The following is a 17,896-nucleotide window of genomic DNA, read 5'->3' as shown; positions in this document are numbered from 1 at the left end:
CCCTTTTCCCAGATAAACAGTGGGGGAGGTGGGATTCCCTGGCTCTGCTGGGATTAGTCTCCCTCTGGTCATGGCTGAGAGACCCTCTGGGGCTGTGTGGCCTGGAGAACCCGTGCCAGGTGTGAGCTAAGCCCTTCCCCTGTGGGGAGGACCCTGGATTCTGCACAGCCAATGACTCGTTTGCCATTGCTTCCACTATTCCAGCATGGAGATCCTCAGCTTCTCCATGGGGTTTCTCGTCAGGGGGCCGCAGAGGGCGTTCATACAGGATGGAAATAATGCCCACGGAAGGGGTCAACAGCCCCACCAGGCAAATGGGGGGAGCACAAACACAGGGAGTCATTTAAGGCCACGCAGATCATAGACTTGAAGGCCAGAACGGGACCACCATGATCATCTACGCTGACCTTCTGCACATTGCAGGCCACAGAATCTCGCCCACCCCCTCCTGTAATAGACCCCTCACCTCTGACTGAGTTACTGAGGTCCTCACATCACGATTTAAAGATCAGAGGCAAGGGTCATGGCGGTTTCAATCTCTCCTCTCACAGAAGAACTAGGATTGGGGTAGGGAAGCTCACAGCCTCCCCAAACCATACTCCTGCTGGTGGACTTGGATGCCCAAGGTCCTGTTGGTATGCATACTTCCACCTTTTCATGTTCTCTGTATGTATAAATATCTCCTGTCTGTATGTTCCATTCTATGCATCCGAAGAAGTGAGCTGCAGCTCACGAAAGCTCATGCTTAAATAAATTTGTTAGTCTTTAAGGTGCCACAAGTACTCCTGTTCTTTTCAAGGACTATGAGTTCGCCCAGCTATTCTGAGCTCCCTCCCAGACCAGACGCAGACCTGGGCCCACTGTATGTTCGGTTCAACAGACCCCTCCTTGCTCTCTCCTCTAGGAGGGAGACTAGGAAGGTTCCCCGCAGCCCTGCCCCCAGTTCTAAACACTGCCTACAAAAGAGAGCGGGAGGGAGAGGGTGAGACAGAGAAAAAGTGTGTGTGTGTGGGGGGGGAGAGACAGCGAGAGAAGGTGAAAATGAGTTTCTGTACAAAGTGTGGCAGCATGGAAGATGAAAGCAGAATTGGGCTGCTGTCTCTTTAAGCAACTACCAGATGTCTCCCAGGGGCTGGAAAAACCAGTTTGCACACTTGGGTTTGTTGAGTGGAGGCCAAGCTCCCCAGCGGCACTCCAACTATTCCCAGAGAAATCCAAAAAATGCACCCGCTTTGGAATCCCCGCACTCCCCAGCCTCCGTCCCCGAGGCCCTGGGCTAGAAGGGCCCCTGCTGGGTGGCATGAGTGGGGAGCAGGGGTGCAAGGGCTGAAAGGCGATGTAGTGAAGCACGTTTCTTTGGGTGGCCCCGAATCTTGGGAGCAGGGGTGGGGAGAAGTCTTGCTTTGCTGCAGGAAGATCTGAGAACAGGGGGAGAGGCACGGAGAGCCAGCGAGACCAGTGCAAGGGGAGGGGAGCTGTTAATGGAATGGCCAATGCTTAGGGAAGAACTTAAAAAGACAAACTCGTGCAGTGTGCTGGCGACTGTCCAACTCCCCAGAGGTGGCTGCATTTTGTGGGTGCTCTGTGCCCAATTGGTCAGGTGTTTTAGAGTCTTTTGCAACTAGAGAGAGAGGTAAGGCATTACTAGCCGTCTGCAATTCCCTTCAGCTCAGTGCTGATTCCCGAGGGATTAATACAAAGACATGTCTGGCCAGTTCCGATCGGGTGTAAGAGCTGTGCCCAGTTTCTCAGAATATGATCAATATATAACTATCCTAAATCATTAGCCCTTCTCTAGCATCCTCCCAGGATTCTAAAGTGCTTTACAGAGACGAACACATTAAGTGTAAGGTAGGTAATTCCCCCTATTATTAGGATAGGGAAACCGAGGCAGAGTTAGTGGCAGTGCTGGGAACAGAACCCAGTCCTCCTGAAGTCTAGTCTTGCACTTTAACCATTAGACAGTGTTCCCCCCCAACCTCCATGAGTCATCCTCTGAGGTCGTAATGCAGTGTTTATAATATGACAGTCCATCCCCATGGAGACAGGTCTGAGGTCACAAACACAGAGTTGTGACATCACAGGAGCATTCAGCCTGGAGCAGGAGGAGGAGGAGACATGTGTTTACACACAGCCCAAGTGACCAGCAGCGAGGGAGGCAGAAAGCCCAGAACGGTTTGAGGGGGTTTAAATCTCTATTGTCCATTTCATTAGAAAGGCCCCGCTCCAGCAGCATATCCCCTCTCTCGCATTGCGCTGAAATACTGGTGCCATTCTCACCAGCTCCCTGGGTTTCCTTGGAGGTTTTTCATCCAAGCACTGAGCAAGTCCAACCTTGTGCTGAGCTGTTGGGACTTGAGAGATCTCAGTAGAGGATGCCGGAAATGGAGTCGGACTTCCTTATTGTGCTGGAGAAGAGTCCTGGACTGACAGCCCTAAAGACTGACACCCCTGAGCAGGCAGAGCACTGCCAGCAGGCGCATCCCGTGTCTGCATTGGAAGGACCCCCTCGAGGGGAGGCGAGTTTCAACAGCCTCGCTGCTGACAACACCCGCGAAGATGCCATTTTCGATGGTGAAGTGTTGATGTGGACACCTGACCTGCCAGGAACTAGGTTGAGAGTCACCCAACTCACTGAACAAAGACACCTCCCACCCGCCACCGATCTGAGCCGAACTCTAACTGCCGGCCTGTCCTCGGCGCAGACTCACTCTCGACTCAGGCAAGCACTTGTCTAGCTTGTCACGCCAACAAAGCTATGGAAACTAGAGTGTGGGCGCCGCATCCTAACCCACTGAACCGTCAATGGGCGGAGGCAGGTTCCTGTATCAACGAGGCTTCCTGCTTCCAACTGAAGATGCTGAATGCACTGACTTGGGCCACACTTGCCTATCTTGTCACGCCAATAACGTATTTAAAGTTGAACCCAAGAGACGAGGGCCCCAGTCCCCCAGAGCCATCCATAGGTACAGACTTCCTCGGCCAGACCCTGTATTGACAAGGTGACCCTGTTCTAGTGGGAGACACCAGGCCAAATCCATGACTCTGTTGGATGAATGTGGCCTATTGGGTTGGAAATGGAAGTGGAGGGGCTTCTGATGGGGACGTGGGGCAAGGAGAGGGCTCTGGGAATTTGGTTAGCTCCTCTCAGGTGGCCCCAAAAATTCAGAATTGGGGAAACCATCGACATGGGGGGGAACTTTGAGGCCAAGCCGTGGTTTGAAAACAGAAATCCAAAGGCAGTGCCGAGGGAGCCTCAGAAGCAGAAGGAAGTGTCTTGTTTGTGACCTGCACAAGAGGCCAGACATACTAGCTTTCACGCCCAGCCCCAGGCGTGTGGACTCCCTGTGCAGAGCCTCTCTCTGGCTGCAACTTCACCAAACCAGTCAGTCAAGCAAAGCAGAGAGAAGGAGGGAGAGAGAGAAGGGAGAGATGTCACAGAGGGAGGGACAGAGACTTGGGGAGTGCAAGGGAACTGTGGATCTTCAGCATGGGGAACAGAGTTCAACACTTCTCAACAGGTCTGAGCCATTACAAGATGGCCACCACCCCTGCCCCAGTTTGGCTTCCCTTTCCGTGCTCCCCACAGGCTGGTAGGGACACAGCCCAGAATACTGTGCTTGAGATATTAGGTTAGTGCCCCATGTGCAGACAGTAATGGCCAAGCCTTGGAAAGTGATGGGGCAGAAGGGAAGGCACTGCTCATCCAAAGAGCTCCTAATGCCTTCGTGTCAGAGACGTCCAGGCTTGGGGCATCTGGGGGCTGAGCCTGGAGAAGCAATTCCCCTTCAGAAACTCACTTTTACTTTCTCTCTCTAGGGTGACCAGACAGCAAATGTGAAAAATTGGGACGGCGGTGAGGGGGTAATAGGAGCCTATGTAAGAAAAAGACCCCAAAATCGGTACCATCCCTATAAAAATTGGGACATCTGGTCACCCTCTCTCTCTCTCTCTCTCTCTCTCTGCCACCCTCCACTCCCCTTGCCAGCTAGCAGTCACCCAGATGAGGTCAGAACGCGGGGGCTGACACAGGGTGATTTCAGTCATCCACTGGATGCGAGAGACCGAAAGTCAGAGCCTCAGGTGCTGCAGAACCCGCCCTACACAGCTCTCCCAAGGCACCTCAGTCCCGACCCACCCACCACATCCCCAGCTGCTCCAGCAATAGGCTCCCAACACAGCTCTGCCAATCGACCTCAATCCTGATGCAACTTGCTCTGCTAGTCAAGGTCTGGGCTTCCCTCATGTTTGCACTTCAAACCTGAGCCCCCAGCTTCTGCCATCTTGGGCACCCCTAATCCCCACTCGGACTCTCACACAACACTTCCGTCAGGCTACACCTGTTCTGTGAGGAAAGACAGGACTTTCATCGACAGAGCCCACCACCTCGCACTGGCAGCAAACCCAAGAAATTCCCTGCTCTACCCCTGAATTGGAGTCAGAGACAAAACATAATAACCAAAGGGATGTATTCTCAATTTAATTGGACTTTGGAGTGGGAATGCAGGGGCAGAGTTTGGTTCTAAGGGAGGTGTGAGCTGCTCTTATTCATCGTAACCGGATGTTCACTCTGAAACATAATGATGGATGTTTGAACAGGCACACAGGCACCCCTGCAGTGTCCATTGGATCAAGCCTGGATCCCTTCTAAAACCAAGCGCAGCCTGGTCTCACTTACCGTACATCTTGCCTTCGTCCGAGAGGATGATTTTCCGCCGGCCGCAGGGGGGGTAGATCGCCAGTGCCTCCTGGAAGCTCTGCTCGATGTCTGGACTCCACACCCCCTCGGCATCATTGTCCAGACTCTTGTCCATTCCCTCCTGTCCATCTTCCTGCCCCTCCCCGGGGCTGCCGCTGGCGTTCCAGCTGTTGGACGCTATTGTGATGGCTGCTCTGGGCTCCGACCCCGAGCCCAAAATGGCAACTCGACAACCTGAGGGGACAAAGCAAAGGTCAGTGATGGACGTCTCCTGACATCCTGCCCCCAGCTGTATGGGCACTGCCTCCGACCAGCCAAGAAGAGCAGGGGGACATAGGGGCTGGGAGGGGAAGTTCCTCCTCTGCTAGGGATACCAGCAGTGAATGTATCCCGTCAGGTGAGACACAGGGGTCCTAGAGCTGGCAGCAACGCCCCTATAGAAACTATTGGAGCCAGATGAGAGATGGGTCTGAGGTACATTACAGCGCAGCCCCCAGAAACCTCCAGCCCCAAGACGGGAACATGTCCCCTGCCCCAGATCACAGCCCTGCCCTCCAGGAACCTCCAGCCCCAACCCTGCATCCCTCTTCTACCCATATCAAGAGAGGAGAGCAAGGCTTTACCGGCCAAGTGACTGGCTCTCAAGGGGCAATTGCACATGGCAGGGAGGGGCTCTCTGCCACCTTGAATGCAAAGACAGAAAATAACAGAGATGGAATATGGAAGTGGTTCCGAAACTTTTGTACTGGTGACCCCTTTCACACAGCAAGCCTCTGAGTGCGACCCCCCCCCCTTCTACATTAAAAACATGTTTTTATATATTTAACACCATTATAAATACTGGATGCAAAGCGGGGTTTGGGGTGCAGGCTGACAGCTCGCGACCCCCCATGTAACAACCTCATGACCCCCTGAGGGGTCCCGATCCCCAGTTTGAGAACCCCTGGAATACGGGCTGGTACAGGGGTTCGCAAACTTTTTTTTGCTGTGATCCCCCTTGAAAATATTTCAGGCTGTGATGACCCATACCACGCCACCCTTACTTCTGTGCTGCTGCTGGCGCTGCCTTCAGAGCTGGGCACCTGGCCAGCAGCTGCCTCTCTTGCAACCCCCTTTTGGGTTGGGACCCCCAGCATGAGAAACGCTGGGCTGCTACATGCTGGGCATTGGAGAAGTGGGTATCGCTCCACTGCAGCCCCTTGCTAGTTACACGACCACCCCGCTACTCGCAAGCTGCGCTGCTGCCTCGGAGCTCCCCGGCCTGCTGTGTTTCGGCGTAGTCATACCTCAGTGCAGGATGCAGCACAGGCAATGCGGGGGCTCAGCATGGTGTCACTGCCCCCCACAGAACACCACAGAGCCTGTGTCGGCCTCGCCACCAAACCCTGCCCCCGACAAAGGCTAAACTCCCCAGTGGCTTCAATGGGCAGAGTTGGACGTGAAGTCTGTAGACAGGAGCAGGGTTTGAAATCCCCAGCAGAGACTTTTGGAGGCACCCAGGAGATTTGGATGCCCAATTCCTCTTGATCTGAATGGGGGCCAGGTGCCCGGATCCCAGCTCTGAAAGCCTCAGCCCCCAGTCTTGTTTTGGGACTCTGGTTCAACGTGTCTATTTGGACAAGCCTGACCCTCCCCCTCCCCCTGAAAGGTCACTGGGTGTTGTGTGTAGGGTGCAAAGCACCCGCAGGGGCCCCCGGGGGAAGCTCTGCTCCCCAGACAGGTTCTGCCAGACAGGCCTCAAGCCAGCGCCTGCGACTTCACCTCCCCTCTTGCTCCCCCCTTCCTGCCCAGCTCCCAGAGCAGGCTCTGTGTTTTGCAATAACATGTTTGGCGGCAGCTGCTGCTGGTGGGGAGCTGAGAACAGAGGTGTCTCCTTCAGCTAGAGGCTTCCCGGAGGGGCTGGGAGAGCGCGCGAGAGGTCTCCAGTACAGACATCTCCTTTTAAAGGAACTGCAGCAAGCTGCTGGTTCAAGTGCGCAGGGATTTATTTTTTTTTTAAAGTAACTTTTTTTTCTGTCTCTCCCCGAGCCCCGTGATGTCACCCAGTCTCTCCCGCTGCTCCCCCCTCCTCGTCCTCCACCCGCACACTCCCCTTCTTTGGGAGCAGTGTGGCCAAATAAGGAGAACAGAATTGGAGCAGTTAGCCAAAGAGAAGGGGGAGGGATGGAGAGGGAGGCTGCTGCGGCTGTTGTGTAGCTTCCCGGCTCCCCAAACACACACACACGCCCAGTTGTGAGTGCTGCACTGGGACGGGGTGGGGGGACAGGGTTTTTTTGGGGACCATGGGTGTGCAAGAGCTTGCAAGGGGAGCGTAGGCGCAGGCAAGAACTCGTTAGCTCAGGAGGCAAAGGGGAACAGGGTCGAGGAGCCGCTGCTGGAGAAGGCTAATGGGGTAAAGAGCAGCAGGGTAACAGCTGAACGCCTGCCAGAGACAGACAGACACCCACGTTTCTGCACAGGGCAAGACGCAGCGGAATTTGCTCTTCTTGCAGCACATGGAGAGAATACTGAGACCTTCCCCTCCCCAACACCCTCTCCTGGAGACACCATGCTTCCTCCCACCCCAGGGGACGCAGGAACCCCTGTGGCTGAGCACACAACACTGCAGGGGGGGGGGGGGTAGAGATACACTGAAGCTTTTTACACACCTACTGCAGATTATCGCAGGAGGGTCCTAGAAGGGAGGAAATGAGGTTTGGAAGGGATGGTGAACCCCCTTGCTTCATGGCATGGCCACTCACTACTGGGGTCAGGAGGAAGCGGTCTCTGGGGTCAGGATGTCCTTGTAACTGCAGGATCTTCCTCTGAGCCAGCTGGGACTGGTCCCTCTTGGAGACAGGATGCTGTGCTGAACAGATCCTGGGCTGATCCGGTCTGGCAAGCCCTGTGTTCCCAGGAGATCCCACCCAGGACGCTCTAACCAGGGGGCTGGAATCCTGCCTCCAACCAGCCATTACAGTTAATATGATAGTAGCTGCTGAACGCCCCAAGCAGAATGGGGACGCTGTGGCGCTAGGTGCTGTACAAACACACATGCAGACCTCAGGCCTGTGTTAGTGCCCAGGTCTCCCATCGCTGCTTACAGGCTGAATTAGTATCCACACATCTTCTCCTGCTGACCCCACTAGTGGGAAAACCTCAGAGATCACCCTGAGCTTTCCTTCCCGTCAGGTGAGGACACAGTGAAAGCTCTGAGTATTTGGGGCGGGGGAGAAGAGAAGAAGATAGAGCTTCTCTGCCCCACCCAGTTGGGGACTCGGAGAGGAAGAACCAAGAGTGGACCGGCCACGGTGCGAGTGGCAGCCACTGGGAAAACAGTGTCTTGCCAAGCCAAGAAATTCCATTTCCTGGAGGGAGGGTGCAGGCGAGCGGCGAGTCATAGCTTTGACGTACAGTGCAAGAGATGATGAATCCAAGGCTCCACCCAGCCCTTACAAAACAGCGACCACAATAACAATTGGGAAACCAGCCATGCCGGGCTTTCTTTGGCGGTGTGGGGCTGCCTAACCTGATCGGGGTGGGGGAGGGAGGCTGGAGTGAAACATGTCACCTTCCTTCTTTTACATCAGCTTGTCCTTGGGGAAGGCAGAGGGATTCCTTCCCTCAAAATCAGGGCCATGACCTGCTCCTCTCCCAAATCCAGGAGGCCAGTGAGTTCTGCAGGTCCCTTGTATCAGTTCTCCAGTAATGTCAGGGGCCTCGCAGGATCAAACTCAGCTCTCGCAGCTTAGTTTGCCATCTTTATCAGCCCCCCAGTGTGGCCAGGAGATTGCTTGCAAAGGTCTGCCAAGCTCTCCGGAGGGCATGAGGAGCTGAAGGTTGTCACAAAGAGCTGGTGTGAGATTTTCCCTCAATGTGCAGAAAGGTCTCAGATTTGACCAAAATGCAAGACCAAGACCTCTTGAGCGTTAACGTTCCCATTTCTCAGGCAGGTCCCTCCAATGGCGACCCTCTTTCCTGGAGCTCATCCAAGCCTCCCACTGCCTCTTTGAGTGCGTACAAGATGGCGACCTCACCACTGAGAACGGAGAAGATACCTTCTCCAGAACCAACATTCTAGGGGAGTTCTCATTCTCCCAGGAGCTTCAGTACATTTTAGCACAGGCCATGAGAACTGCCTACTTCCATCACCACTCCCCATAGGGATATATTCATCCACTTTCCACCTTCCTACCGTCCGTCTCTCCTGCCGCTTCTCTCACTTTCCCCTCCCTTCCTCAACCTTCAGGTTCCCTCTTAAGTAACCCACCAAACATCCCCCTCAAAACAGAGACACAGGGCCAAGAGCTTAAGTAAGGGGGAGGCGGGGAAGGCTGGGGAGCACAGCTCCCCCATCTCTGCTCTAAGCAGAGAGGAGCTCCTGTTTCTATTTTAATCACTGCGTTGGGCTGGATTCTCACCAATGTGGTGAGACCACGTTGTGCTGTACCACTAGTGGACTCTGACACTAGTGCGGCATGACCTGCCCATCGTAGAGCCAGTGAAGAACAACTCTCCCCTGCTGGTATCAGTGTAGCAGAGATAGGGGGTGTGACCTAGATATGCCAATCACCAGCTGTGGGGGGTCAAATTTGTGCCCCGGGCAGCCAGTGAGAGTCCGAGCAGCCTTCAGGAACCAGCCCTTAAAGACCACATCGAGATTTGGGGGTCAGGATGCCAAGGGGGGCTTTAAGGACACTGTAGTGCAGGCACACACAAGTATACAAATACACACCTCCTGACCTGCACTCTGCAGAACAGCTGTCCCTCCCCAGGGCCTGTGAGGGAAGAGTGCCCAGGACTGGAAAAGCAGGGATGGTGCAGGTCAGAGCTGGTATGTACAGCAATGCCAGCACGATACCTGGGCTCCAAGGGGTGTCTATAACCCACTATATCTAGTTCATCAATGCCAGCTGTTTATTTGTTAGGCCCATTACTGTCTCTCTCCCCCAGTATTTTATTTTGAGAACAAATTTTCTTGCCTGCCTTCATCTCACTTTGGCTCCACACCTGTTCTCGTAGCCGCTCCTTAAAAATCCAGGTAAAAATAAGGAAACGATATGTGGCACCGCAAATTCCATCCTCAAACTCCAACACCCCCATCGGTGCACACGAAGCAATATACGTGGAGCTGGTGGGTTCCAATCTCACACATGTGGCCTCCATAGATGCAGCAGCGGAGGGAGGGAATGCTTGAGTTTGGGGGAGAATAAGCATGGGGGAAATGGAGGCTAGCAGAGAGTGTGATCTTACAAACACCAGAGTGACTGCAATGGAGACAGTTCTGCCTTATAAGAGGAAAACTGGGTCCACAGAGATGGAAGGGGCCTATTTAGCTTGAGTCCACACCCCTGTACAAGGGCAGGATAAGACAACACAAGAGATGCTGCATCAAATATTAAAGCAATGATGCCCTTGATCTCGGGTTGCTCAGGAGTCATAGGTTGGGAAGGAAACACGGATGCAGATAGGAGCTATAATGTGTGTCATGGAGCAAGGTCCTCAGCAGATAGAAACTGATGTAGCTCCGGTGACTTCAACAGAGCTACGTGGATTTACACCAGCTCAGGGTCTGGCGTCAGGAGACAGGTGTAGCGAAGGCTATTCCTGGTGGTGGGGTCAGCTTCTGCTGGCTTTACAGAGAGAGGGGAGGTGGGGACAGGAATGCAGGCCAGTGTTTGAGGAGCATTAGCAAGGTGCTGCAGGACGAGGAGGCAGGAGGATGGAGGGTGAAAAATCCAAAGATGAGGTTGGAAACTAGGAGGGGAGCTTTGTCCTGGAGATTCTGTAACGTGGAGGAAGACAAGGTCTGCCAAGGATGGGCTGGCATGCCCCTATTTACAGGCAAGGGCAAGGTTACAACATGATACAGAATGAGATGATCTCACAGGCTCCCAAATACATGTCTCATTTTTAACCTCGGGAACTCCTTGCCAGAGGATGTTGTGAAGGCCAAAACTATAACAGGGTTCAAAAAAGAACTAGGTAAGTTCCTGGAGGATCGGTCCATCAATGGCTATTAGCCAAGATGGGCTGGGATGCAACCCCATCTCTGAATGTCCCTAGCCTCTTGTTTGCCAGAAACTGGGCATGGACCACAGGGGATGGATCACTATAATTGCCCTGTCCATTATCTCTGAAGCGCCTGGCATTGGCCACTGTTGGAAGACAGGACACTGGGCTAGATGGACCATTGGTCTCACTCTGGATGGCTGCTCTTATGTTAAGCTGGGTCTTCTGACACATGCTCAGGTTTGTTTCAAAGTGCACTGGAGACCCTCTCACCCTGCTTGCACCAGAAGCCCCAGATGCCAGAGACAGACCATCACAGTTCCTGCCTAGCAGGCAGTGCAGGGTGGCTCCTGGTTCTCCAGCGTTTTGTCGAGGCTGCTTTTTAACCATCCCAAGCAGTGGTGTATTGAGAGCCTGTTCCACTTCCTGATAGAGATCATAGCCAGGCAGGCTGTCCTGACATTCAGCCTATGTTCTCCTTTCCTTATTTCCACCTTCTTACTCCCTTCTAAACAACCTGTGACCCTCCTTGGGAATTACACCCTGCAGACACTTTAGAAAAGGTTATTTCAAGCCCCTTCCTCACCGCTAACTCAAGCTATGCATTTAAACTCTCCTTCTGCAAGGATCCTGCCTGCCCCTCTACTGCTGGCGCTGCCCTCCTCTGCAGTGACAACAGGGCTGAGAGCAGCCTGCACAGGTGGGGTATGGCTCAGCCAGACCCTGAATGTCTCCGGACACTGCTGTTGGGGTGAGATCTCCCAAGAAGCCTCTGCACCTAGCATCTTACTGCAGCAGAACTGGAAGGAGGATTCTCACCTGGAGCGAAGGTGAGAGGAGAGGGTTCCTGCATTCCGGAATTAACTAGGAGGATTGGCAGAAGCATTGGGAACAACGGCCTCTAGCTCCCATCCTGGTCAGAGAGTCTCCCCAGCTCTGTGCCACAGCATTGGAGCACACTCAGGTCTGCAATCAGGAGAGTGCCCCCTGCTGTTGGGGAGAGAAGAAGGGAAACTAGCTAGGATGTACTGGAGTAGGGGTGGAAGCAGGATCTGCTCCAGGAGAGTTGGGAAGGCAGGAGGATCTGTTGACATAGGGGCTAGGAAGGGACAGCTGCCCTGTGAACTGGTTCAGCTCCTGCCTTAGTGTCTCAGCTGTGGGCCCACCAGGTTGGCTGGTGCTGGGTCAGTCCTTGCTGGGCCCACAGGGGAGCTCTTCTTTCCCCGGCCCCCCCGCATTTAAAGAGGATAAAAGTTCACAGACAAGCCCAGACAGGAGGCTGCTGGCTGGGAGCTAGTGCAGCAAGCTGCTCCTCTCACCTGAAAGACAAAAAGTTTCAGCTTACAGCCTGGGCGTGACCTCTCCCTTGCAGAATCCGCTCCTGCTGACAAGAAAGCCGGGGGGGGAAATCCAAGCCTGCAAGTTCCACTCTGATTTCCCCCTGCGGGGAGTTTCAGGCAAGAGCTCACACCCACCTGCTGCTCTCTGCTGAGGCAAGGGAAGGGAGGGAGATCCCTCCAGAGCAGCAGCCCTGCAGTTAGAAAGGGTCTCACACCAACAGGGTGCAGGGGGCCCCGATGTAGAGTGGGGAAGGGAGAAGGAGCAGAGAGGAGGAACTGGCTTCCCTGCTCTGCGCCAAACCTGTTCACGTGACTCCAAACACACAAACACATGGCTTTGTTGTCTAAGCACCATGTTCACCACCCCTAGGCCTGCAGAGTTAGAGGCAGCTGACATGAGGTCCTGCCTGGAGAGTATTGCCCCAACACTCACCATTGTGCAGGGCCAGCCCCTTTCCTCCCCAGAGGTGGCTGCATTTTGGGGCTGCGTATACATTGTCATATGTCCCTGTGGGATCCTTGAGGACAAGAGGCACCACACAAATGCAAACTACCATCAAGTGAAATGGGGATAGCTGGGATCAGCCCCCATGCAGTAACCCACAGGGTGGGAGAGGAACAGGAGAGAGTGATGGAAGGGAATCCCCGGGGAGGGTGTATTAATCTGCCACAACCTCCTATGGGGAGAATTCTACCACGCCCCCTAAGGGAGACGTTCATCAGACACTACCACAGCAGGTGAAGCAGCCAAACGGCAGGGCTGGCCTGGCCTGGCCACGCTCACACACCTGAGCAAGGAGCTGTACAAAGGGCCAGAGAAAGAGAAGGTCACTGTGACCTTCGGGAAGGCAGAGAGATTCACTCCCCCGCTTCGCCGAGTGGCTCCCCATTCCCAGCCCCAGAGACAAACCAAGGCCAGTGGGCAGCGTTCAGTTACCAGACTGTCCGGGAGGTTTCACAGCTCAGCGGGGCGAGCTCCCACCAGCGCTGCCTGCTCCCTCGCTCTGTGGCCCGTCCTGGGGGAGACGGCGTTGGGTGTATTTATAGCACAGAGGGAGGGATGGAATTCGATTGCCAGGTTCAAGTCTCCAGCACAGCAGCGGCCTGCTGGCCTGGCACAGCTCTCTATCAGAGGGGCCGGCGAGACAGAGTCTCAGTGAAAGGATCAGAGAGAGGCCTGGGCTGGAACAGAAATCCAGAGGGGCCCAGAGCAGAACCATCATCCAAGTGTCCCCCATGCCCCCAGGGACATCGGGGTTTTAATGGGTCACATTTAGAGCTGCTAGTGTGAGCTTCCCAGCCAAACCACAAATCTGAGGGGAGGGCTTCATGAAACACATCAAGCAACTCACCCTGTTTGTGGTGTGAAAGTTGTTTGGGAGGGGGCTTGAGAAAGCCTGTATAGATCCCCCATGGTCATGGAAGAAGGCTGGAGGGGCCTCCAGCCCCCCATGGTCATGGGAGCTCAGCCCAGAGGTGAGGGGGCCGGCAATACTTACAGAACTCCCCTGGCAACACAGACATCGACCCAGCATTGTCAGGGAGCAGATACACACTATAGATCCTGTGTGGTCACTGCAGGCTCATCACCATGGGTGTGGGGCCCTCACAAGGGCCCGGCCATTTGCGTAACTCAAGGACCATGTCCCTGGCAGCAACGCCGGCAGCAGGCCGGCTGCCCAGCTTTCTCCATGAGCAGAGCCGCAGATAGCAATTTGGGAACAGGAGGAAGCAGCCTGGTGGTCACTGGGCCCCTGCCACTCGCATACCCTGCACTACCACAGCAGAGCTCCCATCCCACCAGATGCTACCCACGAGCCCTAGACTGCTCCACAGGCGAGCAGGGCACTGACAAAGATGCAAAGATGTCCTGGCTGGGGAGAGACGGGGTCTCTGGGTAGGACAGACAGGAGTCTCTGTGCCTTGGATTACGCGGCCCAGCCTGTCCCTGTGCTGGGGTCAAGCAGGCACTTCAGGGAGCTAGGTGATACAGAGAGTGGGTAGCAGCCACTTGGGACTTTGCAATCAACTAAAATCTGAGGGGTGGGACAGGAGGGTCCCCTCTCCCAGTTGTGGGAGAGACTGCCTCATTGGAGCTCAAATGCAAGGAGCATTCATTCAGAGACCCAGCAAAGCCCAAGGTCCTGCCCACTCCATGAAGGACCCACAATGATTCCTGCAAGAGCTGGGGCATTAACCCCAGCAACCTGGCTGCAGTTCCAGTGCGGTTACCTGAACACCACCACCTCATCGTCTAGAACTCCCCATCTCACTCTTCCCTTTCCCTCCTGAGGGCTGTAGTGAAGCATTGCTGTGTGCCGCCAGACAGCTGCTGCATTCCACCCCAGAGGTGGCTGCAGTTCAGCGATGCCAAGGTACACACAGCTCGAGGATGACTTTGGGATCTTTTGAAATAGACAGCACTACTGGAATTCAGAGCCATCGGGGGTGCAAACATTTCCCTTCCAGTACAGCATGCCCGTGTAACGGCCCCAAGCCATTTCACACAGCAGCTCTCCGGCCCCTCCTCGTGTGTTAGAGCGTTAGCCAAGAGAACGCACAGCCCCAAAAGCAGGCTCTGAACTTCAACAGGAGGAAACAATTTGCAAGCACGCAGAGGCCTTCTTTAATATGCTTCTAATTTCTGGAAGGAGAACGCTTGCCGGGGGCATTCTCCATGATGCTGCCTCTCAGCCTCTCCCCCACACCTCCCCCCCCCCAATCTCTTCCATGTTTGTTTTGTCTGCATGTTAATACATTTTATCCGACTGCGTGCACGGGAAGGAAATGGGGGAGGGAGGCAGGGACGGGGCGGGAAAGTCAGGCTGCCACCTGCAAAGCCGGTGGGGGGCGGGGGGTGCAGCTCAGAAGGTGGGAAGGTGGAGTGGTTTCAGGGGAGCCTGTAGGGAGAAGGGATCCCCAGATTCACAGTGCTCCATCCTACAGGGGTGGCAGGGAACAACAAGGGGGTGTCTGTGTAGGGAGGGTGCTTCTAAAATCCTCGATGCCGAGGGATGTTGGCGTAAGAAATTAAAACAGCCACGGGAATGACATGCCAGCTGCTCTTTTTCTTTCACTGTCTCTACGGTCCGTGGGCCGGGGTAGGCCACGTCCGATGCTCTTTACAGGGCACACAATGGTCGATTCTGTCCACAGCGGCGTGAGAAGCGTTGTCAACACCAGTTTGGGGATGAGGGAGTTGACCTGCTTGACACCCAGTGTCTAACCTGGCAGCTCTCGTGAAAGGCCCCCCAACGCCACTCCTGAGCCCCTCCGCACCGTCCCAAGCATCGGTGGAGGTGCGTGGGACTGCCAGTGCTCGCCTCTCCCCAAAGACAGAGTATGTGGTATTGCTGCCAGCCTGGGGATCTCAGATCTTCACCCATGGTGACTGCACCACCTGGCCAGCCCTCACCAGGAGATCTCCACCAGCAATCACAGCCTCAGCCTGCAGGCCTATCACCAGGGCCTCTAACCTCACACGTTTGGGCTGGGGGATCCCCAGGTGGGAGCGTTCCAAGGATGCTGCAGGCAGCGTTAGCAGCTCAACAGATGGTGCCCCAGTGGAGCACTAGGAGGTTCATTGCCTTTCAGAAATCCTGGCCATGGAAGACTTCATGGCAGTTTTTCCAAGAGCCAGGGTGATAATCCTGACATCCTGGTCAAATCGCAGGTTGGATGACCACATTTTGCAGACCCTAACCCACCCCCTTCCCTGCAGTTTCCATGGGAGTAGTTTCTGTTCTCTACTTCCCCTCCTGGAAAACACTCTCACACGCTCCACCCCAGAAGTGGTTGCCTTTCAGCAAAGAATAAAGCAATCCCTATCTTTAGCTTGAACAGTTGTATGGGATCCTGGGGGTGGGGGTGGAAAGCATTATATTCATCAGCAGAGCACACCACCTAGGTATTTCTACCCAACAGCGCTCCCACAAGGACCAAACCTCAGAGACCGATCGATACTAATGGTTGGGGGTTTGTGATCTTTTTCTAAACTGTTACCAAGCTGCAAGGCCCTTTGATATTTAGGGATTCCCATTGCTTGGAATCAGACTTCACTTCTACTACTTGCTACCATCAGGGTATATCCCCTTGCCAGGATCCTGCCTGCAAAAGGGACTTAGAAATCCAAGCCACTGATGTGGCACTATAGGCTCTGTAAAAGCAAAGTTTCAGAGGGAAGTGTAGCTCAGTAACAAGCCAGTTAGCGAGTGCCTGTCGCTCACGTCTGCCCCTCACTGGATCCATCCTCTTTTCCTGCATTCCCACCCCACCATTCAGACAGACAGGAGAATGGATGCAGAAGGGCCCCTGGATGGTCCAGACTCAGAAGTCCTGGGACTCTCCCAGACACCCCTCCCCCCAACTCCTGCTCCCTTGTGAGACAGCCTGAGTAATTTCCTTTCCTCTATCACTTCCTGTCTTTTCCGGCCTGGCGTGGAGCTCAGGAAGCAATCGGAGCGAGGAAACCACAAGAGGCCACGTGGCTCCAAGGCCACGAGGGATGCAGCACCGATGGATGGTGGCTCCTAAAGTGACAGCCGACTGGAGAGAGGGCCTGGGTCTCCCAGACAACCACCAAGTCCATCCCGTTCCCTTTAGGCTACTTGTGTCCCCAGATGTGCTGGTCACCTCCTACCCACCAGTTACAAACAAGGACCCAGGCCCCAGCCTGTGCACAGCGAGGTAGATGGCCACCGACCCCATCCTAACAAAGCTGCTCCTTTTCCTCCCCAGTGACCCACAGAGGAACTTTCCTGCCCAGACACCAGCGAGGCATGGAGATGGGACACCAGGGAACCGAGGCACAGATGGACCGGGACTTAGGCCTATTCACTCAGCCCAGAAACCTCTCACCGGCTCAGGAAATGTATCTTGAATGGGTCAAACCCTGCAGGGCCCCTAGTCCCCCTCAAGTCAACGGGGATCTGCCTGGGGAAGAACCGAGCCGATGGCCCAGTATTTTTAAAGCAAAGCAGATGTTTCTCCGAGCCTCACTGCTAGGTAGCGGGGCAGCCATCTTGGTTCGAACACGACCACATAACCCGGCAGCAGGGGTGTCCCTCTTGCTTTCCATCCTGCTTAGCCAGGAGAGGCACTTCACTGATTTATATTTTAATAAAAGCTTTTAAAGCATTAATTATTTTCTAGATTATGAAACTAGTTGGAACCTGACTAAGTCTTAGACTGGCCTCCTCCAGCGTCATCAAGATGGCCACCCCCAGGAATGGGATCATCTTATTTACATAGCACTTCGGGCCCAAAAGGCTTTACAAACTGTAGGCCTGTTCCCAAGAGGCCCAACACTCCCACTGGATCATCCGCCAGGAATTAATGGTGCTCAGCACACCTCAGGATCAAGCTCCTACATACTGGATTCACTTCACCCATCACTGAAACACAGCCATCTCTGGAACACGGCAGCCACTGAACAGTGCACGGTTAGGACAGGAAGTTTCCAATTGCCAGGGGAATGAGTTAGACCGGATGTAATTTAGCCAGTAGCATGCTGAGAAATATCATTACAAGTTAAACCTTTATTTCCAATTATAATTTGCTGTTTGCTGACGGTGAGAAGCAACTCTGACCTACTGAGCTTGAGAACCTGCCGATCCAAGCAGAGAAAGTGACTTCAAGCGTTTGAATTCCCAGCATGGCTTAGAAGCAAAGCCAATTTCCCAGAGATCCCATAGGCTTAAACTGCACAAGACCCAAGGAAGAGATCTGGGAGGTTGAAGCAGAACCCGGCTGAAAGTGTTCAGGCAATCTGCTCAGCAAGCCCATGGTCTGGCCAAGGTGATTAACTACGCATTCCAGCCTGAATAAATGGGGCCAGAGCTAGCTTTAGGGATTGGCTGTCCTAGGT

The 17,896-nt window shown here is 54.4% G+C and overlaps 1 protein-coding gene across 4 annotated transcripts in view; it reads right to left on the bottom strand.

The window, feature by feature from the left end:
- TEAD3 (TEA domain transcription factor 3) overlaps nt 1–17,896 on the bottom strand; it is a 58,460-nt gene that overhangs the window by 26,618 nt on the left and 13,946 nt on the right. For 3 of the 4 annotated variants that reach the window (XM_039535966.1, XM_039535969.1, XM_039535968.1), the window contains exon 2: nt 4,679–4,933. In XM_039535966.1, coding sequence (XP_039391900.1) covers nt 4,679–4,814 — 136 coding nt within the window. In that variant the 5' untranslated portion in view covers nt 4,815–4,933. Of the gene's footprint in view, nt 1–4,678; nt 4,937–17,896 lie in introns of those variants that run through there. The other variant, XM_039535967.1, reaches the window with a different exon arrangement.

This window comes from Mauremys reevesii, linkage group 4, assembly GCF_016161935.1.
Source record: "Mauremys reevesii isolate NIE-2019 linkage group 4, ASM1616193v1, whole genome shotgun sequence".
In the NCBI taxonomy this organism is placed as follows: domain Eukaryota; kingdom Metazoa; phylum Chordata; order Testudines; family Geoemydidae; genus Mauremys; species Mauremys reevesii.
This window is presented reverse-complemented; position numbering and strand designations above follow the sequence as displayed.